Source organism: Asparagus officinalis, chromosome 8 (assembly GCF_001876935.1).
Source record: "Asparagus officinalis chromosome 8, Aspof.V1, whole genome shotgun sequence".
Classification (NCBI taxonomy): Eukaryota; Viridiplantae; Streptophyta; class Magnoliopsida; order Asparagales; family Asparagaceae; genus Asparagus; species Asparagus officinalis.
In genome coordinates this window covers 5,564,602-5,576,534 of record NC_033801.1, presented here as the reverse complement: position 1 = coordinate 5,576,534, position 11,933 = coordinate 5,564,602, and the positions used below count along the sequence as shown (strand labels likewise).

The 11,933-nt window shown below is 40.4% G+C and overlaps 1 protein-coding gene across 1 annotated transcript in view; it reads left to right on the top strand.

Annotated features, from left to right (window-relative positions):
* LOC109822959 (lon protease homolog 2, peroxisomal-like) overlaps positions 4,934-11,933 on the top strand; it is a 16,693-nt gene continuing 9,693 nt past the window's right edge. Inside the window, exons 1-3 of the mRNA XM_020389243.1 lie at positions 4,934-5,170; positions 11,676-11,785; positions 11,875-11,912. Of these exons, the coding sequence (XP_020244832.1) occupies positions 5,064-5,170; positions 11,676-11,785; positions 11,875-11,912 (255 nt within the window). The 5' untranslated portion in view covers positions 4,934-5,063. The remainder of the gene's footprint in view (positions 5,171-11,675; positions 11,786-11,874; positions 11,913-11,933) is intronic.

Genomic DNA, 11,933 nt, shown 5'->3' with positions numbered 1-11,933 from the left:
AGAATAATGTCCGAACCAGTTCCGCAGAGGAAGCTGGGGGTGGACGATTTATGTAACGGGAAGTTCTTAGAGAATCATATATTCTTAAGGGTAACCTGAACATGCGATTGAGGATAACGTACTCCTCGTTACACCCAGTTTTGCAAGAAAGCTGGGGGTGGATAATTCGTGTAACGGGAAGTTCTCAAAAGAATGTTAATATTCTTAGGGATAACCCGATCAATATGAACAAAGTGATGAACACTAAATCTCTCACCGATCAGACTAATTGACGGTGGGACCACCAAATTCGATCAAGTTTAATCCAATCAAACTTACGCTATATTCGTGCACTCAACACTTTCATAGTTAGAGTCCGGATATAATAAATCTTGATCTGTCACCTGGTCAAACCTTTCTACAGTTAGGACCACAACCAAAATCCCTCTCTCGATTCCTCCAAAGAACGAGAGGTCCACAGATCGAGCGATCAAACCTTCCTACAGTTAGGATCGTCTCAAACCTCCCAATTAGTCAAACCTTCTTACAGTTAGGACCACAGTCAAAATCCCCTCTCGATTCCTCCAATGAACGAGAGGTCCACTTTCAAATCAAGTGATCAAACCTTCCTACAGTTAGGGTCATCTCAAACTCCCATTTGGCCAAACCTTCCTACAGTTAGGGTCAAAACCATAATTCACTCTCGATAAAAGAGAAATTCACCTTTAGTTCGGTAATCAAACCTTCGGACAGTTAGGATTATCCGAATATTTCGATTCTCGGAATAGAGGTCCCACTCCTAGTTTCACCGTTCCGGATTCTGGGGGTGGAGATCCCACCTCGAGTCTCCTTTCCAACTGGAAATAGAATATAAAATTCTTCCTTTTCAGAATCAGGGAATAGAATATAAAATTCTTCATTCCTTGTGTTCGGGTTCGCCTTCACCCTAAAAGAAGACCGGGAAATAAAATATAAAATTCTTCCTTTCCCACGTCAACCTTTTCCAAGAATTTGTCAATCTAGGATTCATCCTAGGAAGTTTATCTCGAATCCTAAGCAGGGATAAGTCTGCGCCTAACACGCGCTGCCGGTTTAGTCTTTTTCCGTACAAAAAGACACTAGAGTTCGATTCTGGGGTATTCTGTCCTGAAACCTAAGCATGGATAAGTCTGCGCCTAACCCGCGCTGCCGGTTAGTTCTTAACCGTTAAAAAGAACACCCGTTCACATATTCAACATTGTGGCAGACTGTTATTAATAACACCAAAATCCATGCCTTACACGTGTGGGGAATTTCATCCTGAATCCTAAGAAAGGATATGCCGACGCCTAACACGCATCGCCGGTTCAGTCTTTCTTCGTAGAAAAAGACACCAGAATTCGATTCTGGGGTATTTTATCCCGAAGCCTAAGTGGGGATAAGTCATCGTCTAATACACGTTGTCGGGTAGCCTATTCCCGTAACAAGGATGAAGTCTACGTATTCGAAGTCGTAGCGTCGAGTCTAAGAGAATTCACTCTCTTAGCACAACGTTACATGCGGAACGGATCTAGACAATCCGCATGCTAGCCCGACTCAAACGGTAGTCGGTAAAGGCTCATCAAACCCGTTGATGGCTGAGAATTTGCCAAAAATTCTATAAATGCAAGTCATCGACGCATCAGCTTCATTAGTTGGTCTCGTGACTTGAGCATCCAACGACTTCGGGATAAGATCCATATCTGCGGATGAAACAACTTTAATAGTTGGTCCTGCAGCCCCGACACTTGGGACCGCCATGCTCCAATACCTTAAGAGCTTAAACTGTGTATGCTCTAGCAAACGTACGAGTATAAACTGTGTCAACGTCAAGCGATCCGAAACCCTAGGTCAACGCCGGTCAACGCGTAACCCTAGGTCAATGCCAGTCAACGTGTTGCGATCAAAAAGTCAACGTACGACGTTCGAAACCCTAGGGTCAATGCCGGTCAACGCGTAACCCTAGATCAATGCTAGTCAACGCGTTGCCATCAAAAAGTCAACGTACGACGTTCAAAACCCTAAGGTCAACGCCTGTCAACGCGTAACCCTAGGTTAACACCAGTCAACGCTAGGGGTGAGCACGGTTCGGTTCGGGTCGGTTTTTACCAAAATTTGAACAACCAAACCGAACCATCTATAATTTAAAACCGAACCGAACCATTACAAATCGGTTCGGTGCGGTTTGTTCGGTTCTAACTTCATCAAGTATAACTTCACTTCAATTTATCTTTTATATATTATTATTACCCTATGCCAGCATGTATTTGTTTTTTTAACTTCATTTCAATTTATTATTCTTGCTCATGTATGTATACTATTTTTAAGTGAAGTAACCTGTCCTTTTGGATTAAATACTAGAATCTGACGTTGTAATTTTTTAGTAACAGACTTGCTTTGTCTTTGTGTAGCAAGCTTTGACTTTGGTCTTTGTGGAGGCAAAAAAAGGAGCTGACTCATTAGAACATTGGTTATGTATGAATCAATTCCCTGCAACTGCTATTCATGGTGATCGAAGACAGCAATAAACCCACAAATCAAAGGCACAAATATATTCGGTTGGTTCGGTTCGGGTCGGTTTGAAAAATTGTCAACCCGACTCGAACCGCCTTACTCATAAAACCGCTTTTTTCGGATCGGTTCGGGTCGGTTCGGTTGGTTTTTTCGGTTTGAACCGAACCGTGCTCACCCCTAGTCAACGCGTTGCGAGCAAAAAGTCAATGCGAGTCAATATATCATGACAGAGATAGTCAGTATCAAAGTTAACTCGATGACACGAGCCAAACTCAACTCATCAGTTTTAGATTTGAGACTTCGACGACGGCCAGACGATAAACGCGACGCCGGAAGGATTTTAGCTATTCGTCAAAGCATCGAATAGACTAAAAATCGAAGGAGTCAAGAATTGAAGCTAACTGCAGGTCCTTTACACTGACCGAAGGCTGGACCAATCATATCCAAAGTATTCCAGCCTCTTCTATAAAAGAAACGAGACTGGAACGCTTTGGAGGGGGTATCTGTAGGCGTTGAAAATTACCTATAGGTCTCCACGAACAGCTCAAGGCTAAGAGAAGATGATGAACGCCACTATCCAAGTTACAAGAGTTCGATTGATGTCGGTAAACGCTTGAAGTGAACTGACGAACTACGTGGACTAACAAAATTTCAGAATAACGAAGGTACGGGCTAATCGGGAGCCCCGCGATGTTTACAAAAGGAACAATACCCTTCGTGTCTCCTTCATTCTACAAATGATCCAACCATGGGAGCTGATAGAACTCCTTGTCGGCTTTCCAACGCACTTCGAACCACTCAAATCCGAGTTCGGACGAAGAAATTACGGCGGAAACCGACGAGGAGGTGAAAATACGTCTCAACAATAGGTGAGACACCACATGGTGTCTCGGCCAAGGCCGAGACACCCTAGGGTGTCTCGGCCCAAGTTGAGACACCCTAGGGTGTCTCGGTGTTGGTTGAGACACCAGAGGGTGTCTCCAATGTAGATTTGGGCTTTTAGGTGGTTTTAACCGCCCGTTATCCCCTCAAGCCTATAAATACAAGCCTTAGGCCTTATTTTTCAAGATCTGGAATTTTGGAGAATTGGCGAAGCCCTGCCGAACTGAAGAGTGATCGAGTTCTTCAACACAAGAGATCGAAAGTCGTTAGATCTACATCGCCCGCATCCAATCCTTAGTATTATCCTGTTGTGGTAATTCTAAGAAGAGCAATTATCTCGCTTTTGTCGAGATAAGCGCTTCTGTTTCTAGATCTCCTCGCGGATCGACGAAGCTCTGGACCTGATCTGATTGCCAGGTAGTCCACGGATATCGACATCCCCGTCACAGGCTAAAGACCCACGCAAGCAAGAGACGACGAACGGATCTTGTGTTTATTTTCGAGAAAGTTGTAATTTTTCTTCTTTTCTTTTGATTAAGATCTGAATTCTTTGTAAACACTGATATTATAATGAGTTTAGTAATGAAGGCAACTTTTACCGAAAACACTCTGATGTTCAAGTCAGTGATAGATTAAGTAAGTTTGTAGAATGCAGAAACTAGTTTTAGGTCGTTATCTAGCGTGCCTTGGTATAGTGGGGTTTGTCCACTATTTATAGAGAACTTGTGTGGGCAACGTTGGTGATTTGACGGGGTCGGTGCGGTCAGTCGATCCTATTGCACTTTATACCTATCGAATGGAGGTTAAATGAGTCACATTTGTATTTAATGCGACAGTGACAGAATGGGCTGAAGTTCTAGCGTCGTCCGATGAGTCATTATAACTTTGGCGCAAAGAGTAATAATGACTCTAGCCATGCATTAAATGCTATGGCGACTGGGCGGTGAAGCTGGTAGGTTGTCATTGTTCGAAAAGTTTGAATAGAAGACACCTTTCGTCTCTGACTTGGGTTCTTTTAGCAGGCCCCCGCTTGAGGACGCCATTCGTCTCGAACTCGGACTGCTAGAGAAATCGACGGTGCTCTCACCTGTGTTGGGCTTTCAAATTATAGGACTCGACCGGTTAATTATGACACGTGGTTGGCTCTCAGGAGTTTATTAGACTTGGTAATTGTTTGGAAATTTGCCCATAATACTTCCTTAAAAAGAATAAATTAGAAAAAAATAATGAAACAACAGATTTATTCATAATATACAGTTTTTTTCAAAGTATAACAATAATTATATACAAAATAGTTCAAATCTCTGTTGCGGAGGTGCGTAACTTTATTTCCACGAGGAAAACGCATTCTCAACTATTAAATCACTCGTGTTCAAAAACCTGAGAAGTTTAGCTGACTAAATGATGTAGTCGGCGACAATAACTACTTATAAAAAAAAAAAACTAAAAAAGAGAGGATCGGATCTGCAAAAAAATCTTCAAAATTTGCAAATATTAAATTATTATATGTTGGGCAGCGAGTGTGCATCGACGTCGGCATCCAATGCTGACCTCCCATTAAAGAAGGTTTCCCCTCTTCTCTCTTCCTCCTCCACATCCTATTTATTATCACTCTCACCCCTCTCAAGTTTTAGATTTGCAAAAAACACCTTTTCCCTCTTCTCCCTTTAATGGCGGAATCTGTGGAGCTACCCGGTCGCCTTGCGATCCTCCCCTTCAGAAACAAGGTGCTATTGCCTGGCGCCATTATCAGAATCCGATGCACCTCGCCAAGAAGGTATTTTTATGAAATAATTTGAAATTTTTGGTTATTTTTTGTGATTTTGGCTACTTGAATAGTTGTGAACTTGAATTTTGATGAATTTTGTCAAATTGTTCAAGATGATTTAGTTTCTCACTAGAGAAGTGATGGAATTGACTTCTGTAACCCTAATTTTCTGTAAAAGTTTTATTTTCTTTTTCAGGACTTTAAGCTTGGTGAGCTGTAAATTTAGTCTTTTGCGGGGGTTATTCCTGAGATAATTCCATGGGGTATTTTATTTTTAAGTGATGAATTGATGTTTTGAACTATTAAGGCCTATTGTAGCAACTTTCATTAAAAATTGACTCTTTTTGACATTGAGCTTTTAATATTTTAGCTGTAATTAGGGAAAACTGGAACTTTTGAGTTTTGTTTTGCTTGTTCAGTTAATAGTTCATTGAAGATAGTAAAAGGCCGAATTTTTGGGGATCTTTTTTCTCGTTTGAGTATAGTTCAATAATTCTGCAAAGAAGAGATTACTTAAGCATTTCATGAGTTTTAATGCAAAACTTGTTTCTTGATCCTTATTCTTTTCTGACCTCTTTAGTTCTTAGAAACTGATGATGAAGTCTGATTTCTTCTTGAAAGAGATTTCTAAAATGAGTGGGACTGTTGGATGTGTGATACTTGAATTTGTTCTCAATATGATGTCGATGAAGCTTCAAAGTTTTGACATTTTGTATTCTATGGCAGTTAAGTTTCTTGATTATTCTAAAAGGCTTTTAATGATTGATTTATCATTTAGTTTGCGAGCTTTAATTATCACTGTAAGACTTTTACCTACTTTAGTTGACCCTGTCCGTAAAAAGTGATACATGTTGAGGGAATTTCATGTTGTGGAGTTTTTTTTAACTAATTATTGATTGGAGCAATAATGCCTTTAGTTTTTGATATTTTCCAATATGTTGTGATAATTAACCACAAAAAACAAAAAATAGAGAGACAATCACAAACACACAATATTTGCGTGGTTCGATCAAATTGATCTACGTCCACGACAAGAGAGGAGTTTCACTATATTCAATCTCTCTATACAACGCACATACAAAATTTAAGAGGACTCTCTTTTTTGTGTAGCTCTTCCTTTCAGGTTGTAAACACAGAGAGTTTTAAGAGAGAATGAGAGATTGTGAGAATCCAACATGGGCCACCTCAATTTGACCTCTCTCCCCCCGAAGTGAGGGCGACATCAATATTTCAAGCGGCTGATGTTTCTTCGGCTCAAATCAGCTGCAATTGTTGAAAACTTGAGAGAATTGAAGTGAGGGCGACATTGATAACGACCTCCCTCCACCCGAAGTCAAATTTTGTGTTCTCCCTTTCAAAATAAAATGGGCCCCGATTTGGCCAAATTCAAGTCAATATCAACAATCTTCACCTTGGATTGAATTTTCAAACATCAAGAAGTTGAATATTTATCATGAACACATCTTACGTGAGAGTTCACTTCATAATAGAACAAGTGAAACTTAACCCCTCTTGCAAACAATGCCCCAACACTTAGCCACCTAACAAGTGCGAACGCCTCCCAAATTCAAGCAGTGTTGAACTTGAAGGTCGTGATTGGTTTGGTCAACATGTCAGCTAGGTTGTCTGCAGTATCAATCTTCTTCATCATGATGTTTCTTTCAGCAGTTGCCTCACGAATGAAATGATATCTGACATCAATATGCTTTGTCCTCTCATGATGTGCTGAGTTTTTGCTTAGATGTATTGCGCTCTGATTGTCGCAAAATACAACTGAACTAGCCTCCTGTAGAAGTCCAAGCTCCCTCACGAGATTTCTCAACCAAATGGCCTCTTTTACCGCTTCTGCTGCTGCCATGTATTCTGCCTCTGTAGTAGACAAAGCAACTGTCGACTGTAGAGTCGATCTCCAACTAATAGCTGAGCCAGAAAGAGTAAAAGATAATCAGTCAAAGATCTCCTTTTATCGAGATCACCTGCATAGTCAGAATCCACAAAACCTACAACCGAGGTTTCCAAAGTACTGCTACCAAAAACTAAACCCAAATCTGAGATACCCCTGAGATACCGAAGGATCCACTTCACTGCTTCCCAGTGTGCCTTCCCTGGTTGAGCCATGTATCTGCTCACTACACTGATTGCCAGGGCAATGTCTGGACGAGTTCAAATTATAGCAAACATAATGCTACTCATTGCATTAGAGTATGAAACTCGGGACATCTTCTTCTTCTTGTTCTCACTTGTAGGTGAATCTGAAGCCGAGAGCCTAAAGTGAGGAGCCAAAGGAGTCGTAACGGGCTTGGCCCTCTTCATCCCAAAGCGTTCTAGCACCTTTTCAATATAACTCTTCTGTGAGAGATATAATGTTTCAGCTTTCATGTCCCTCCTGATCTCCATACCTAAGATCTTCTTTGCTGCACCAAGATCTTTTTTCTCAAACTCATTACTGAGTTGTTTCTTCAAAATAAGAATCTGCGACATGTTCTTAGCAGCAATAATCCTGTCATCGATATATAATAGAAGATAAATAAAAGAATCATCTCCTAGATGCATGTAGCACACACAACTATCATAAGTACTTCTTGAGTACACATGACTAAGCATAAAATTATTAAACCTCTTGTACCCCTATCTGGGAGATTGCTTCAGGTTATACAAAGATTTTTTCATTATGCAAAATTGATCTTCTTTACCTTCTACGAAGTATCCCTCTGGTTGAAACATGTAGATAGTCTCCTCAAGTTCGCCATGCAAAAATACAGTCTCCATATCAAGCTGCTCAAGCTCCAGATCAAATAGAGCAACCATGACAAGCAATACACGAATGGAGGTATGTTTCACAACTGGAGAAAACACTTCATCATAGTCAATTCCCTTCTTTTGTCTATAGCCCTTGCCACCAACCGTGCTTTAAATCTAGCATCTTCAACCCCTGGGATCCCATCTTTCTTCTTGAAAATCCACTTGCATCCAATTGCCCTTTTACCCTTAGGTAATTGCACCAAATCCCAAGTCTGATTTTTGTAAAGTGAATCGAGTTCTTCTGTAATAGCCTTGGCCCAACGTCCAGATTCTCCACATGAGATAACTTCAGTAAAGTTTGATGGTTCTTGAATACACATCTCTTCAGCTGTCGTGAGAATATACGTCACTAATTCAGCATGTGCAAATCTTTAAGGAGGTCTGATCCGTCTCCTCTCTCTGCCAGTGGCTATGGAATAAGATTCTTCAGTCTTAGCATCATCATCTGAGCCTGAATCATGTTATTCTTCTACAACTATAGGAGTAATTTTTATAGATGACTTTTGAGAAGTCTCTCCCTCGAGCTCCACCTGAAGCTCCACCTTATCCGTGGTCTTCTCTACATTTCTTGTAGACTCAACAGAAACTTTTTCATGATCAAGCATATATCTTTCATTAAAAGTAACATCTCTACTAATAATGAATTTAGGAGAATCAGGTTCAAGACTTCACAAACGATAGCCTTTAACGCCATCAGCATAACCAATAAATATGCATTTCTTAGTTCTAGGCTCAAGCTTACTCTCTCTAACATGATAGTAAGCGGGACATCCAAACACCTTTAAATTTGAATAGTCATTTGGTTTATCTGACCATATCTCATTTGGAGTCTTGTGTTCAATGACGGTAGAAGGAGACCGGTTTACCAAGTAACAAGCTGTGTTAACAGCTTCAGCCCAGAAGTCTTTATCCAACCCAGAGTTTGAGAGCATACACCTAGCTCTCTCCATCAACGTTCTATTCATACGTTCTGTCATCCTGTTTTGCTGAGGAGTGCGCCTGATCGTGCGATGTCGTACGATCCCAGAATTTGAGCAGAACTGATTGAACTCACCACTACAGAACTCTAGGACATTATCTGTTCGGAGACGTTTAATCTTTTTTTCAGTTTGATTTTCAACAAGTACTTTCCACTTCTTAAAAGTTTTGAACACCTCGTTTTTGCGTCTGAGAAAGTAAACCTAAACTTTTTCGAAAAAATCATCAATAAACGTCAGAAAATAAAGAGCACCACCTTTGGATGGAACCTGAGCAGGTCCCCACAAATCTGAATGGATGTAGTCAAGAGTGCCCTTTGTCGTATGTGAGAGTCAAGAAGCTGACCCGAGTTTGCTTCCCAAGCACACAATGCTCACAGAAATCAAGTGATGATGTATGGTCACCACAAAGTAAGCCACGTTTACTTAAAATAATCATCCCCTTCTCACTCATGTGGCCTAAGCGCATGTGTCATAACTGAGTAGTGTCCCTATCAGCATCAGAGAACACATATACAGAGCCTGTCACCGTACTGTCTTGGAGAACATAAAGTCTGTTCACCTTACTACCTTTCATCACAACCAATGAACCCTTAGAAACTCTAAGAGCTCCACCTCCACCAGTGTAAGAACACCTAATAGAATCCAAAGAACTCAAAGAGATCAGATTTTTCTTTAAGTCCGGGATGTGTCTCACATCTGATAAAGTTCTCACTATCCCATCGTGACACCAGATGCGAACTGTATCAATGCCAACTGTCTTGCAAACTGTATTGTTGCCCATCAAAACTGATCCACCACTTATAGATCTGTAAGTAGTGAACCAATCTTTATTTGGACACATATAATAAGACGCACCCGTATCCAAGATCCATTCTCTATCGGAACGATCATCCAATGGACAAACTGCAAGAACCGTCTCAGCAACAACGACAGTATCAACCTTTGTCGTATTAGCTGAATCTGAGGTTTCACCACGCTGATTGTCTTTCTTCTTTAGAGCATAGCATTCTGACCTGTAATACCCTTTCTTGTGACAGTAGAAACACTCCACATGTTTCTTGTTTTGGTCTGACTTGGACTTTGAACGATTTCTGGATTACCCTTTATCACCCTTTCTGGTCTTCGTTCTTCCTCTGGCTAGCAGACCATCAGCCTGCCTATCGGTACCTTTCCCATTCAACTTTGTTCTTAACTCAGCAGAATTCAAAGAGACCTTCACATCCTCAAGACTTATGGATTCTCTTCCATACAACATAGAGTTAACAAAGTTTTCATACGAGTCAAGCAAGGAACACAACACAATGAGAGTCTGGTCTTCATCATCAAGCTTTAGATCCAGGTTTTTCATATCCATGATAATTTTATTAAATTCATCAAGGTGTTCCTAAATAGGTGTACATTCCTTCATCTTCAATGTGTATAGACGCTGCTTTAGGTATAATCTCGTAGTAAGAGATTTCTTCAAGTAGAGACTTTCGAGCTTTCACCACAACCCCGCTGTTGTTTCCTCATCGGCAACTTCATGAAGCACATTATCAGATAGTGACAATTGTAAGGCGTTGTGAGCCTTTTTGTCCATCTCTTCGATCTCGGCACTAGTCATATCTTCTGGGTATTTCCCATCGATAGTTTTAACCGTGCCTTCATGTCGCAACAAAGCCTTCATCTTTATCCTCCATAGGTTGAAATTATTCTGGCCATCGAAGATCGACACCGAGAACTTCACAGAAGCCATTGTGGAGGATTGAAAGCTGTCCTAGAACCGAAAAGCTCTGATACCAGTTTGTTGTGATAATTAACCACAAAAAACAGAAAACAAAGAGACAATCACAAACACCCAATATTTACGTGCTTCGATCAAATTGATCTACGTCCACGGCAAGAGAGGAGTTTCACTATATTCAATCTCTCAATACAACGCACATACAAAATATATTCAATCTCTCTATACAACGCACATACAAAATTTAAGAGGACTCTCTTTTTTGTGTAGCTCTTCCTTTCAGGTTGTAAACACAGAGAGTTTTAAGAGAGAATGAGAGATTGTGAGAATCCAACATGGGCCACCTCAATTTGACCTCTCTCCCCCCGAAGTGAGGGCGACATCAATATTTCAAGCGGCTGATGTTTCTTCGGCTCAAATCAGCCGCAATTGTTGAAAACTTGAGAGAATTGAAGTGAGGGCGACATTGACAACGACCTCCCTCCCCCCGAAGTCAAATTTTGTGTTCTCCCTTTCAAAACAAAATGGGCCCCGGTCATTTGGCCAATTTCAAGCCAATATCAACACAATAAAAGTAACTTGTGAAACCTTTTGACCTTTTATAGGATTTGAGCTTTAGTCCTCACAATGAAAATAACAAAAAACAGGAACTTTTGATCCTTTGGAGCCTTACTTAGTAATTTCTGTAACGTGTTGTATTTTCAAAATTTAAAAGTTTGAGCCGTAGTCTTCATGAGCAAATATAAAGAACAAAATTTGTTGTTTTAGAACCTTCACGTGAAGTTTGTATTATTCTGAACTATTTTAGATTGCTTTTATTATTTTCTTCCAAATGTTTCGAATTAGATACTCACTGAAAAATAAATAAAGAAGTAGCTATTGATCTTGTGGGGCATATGTTAGCAAATTACTTTTATGATGTCTTGGGTGGATTTAGATGAATTATTTTGGTCTATTTATGGTATGAGCTGCTAAAGGAAAAAACTACAATTTCTGTTTAAATTTGCAGTGTGAAATTGGTTGAACAGGAACTGTGGCAGAGGGAGGAAAAAGGTTTGATTGGTGTGCTTCCAGTTAGGGATGCTGAGGTCACCTCTGTTGGTACAATATTATCCCCAGGTTATTCCCTTTTCTACTTTTGCAGACACATATATTTTTGAAGTAAAAAAGTTTTTAAGGGACAGTACACTTAGTTATATACTTTGTAGGTGGCGGGAGTGATTCAGGAGAGAGTTTAAGGCCTTCAGTTGATGCTTCGAGGGATTCT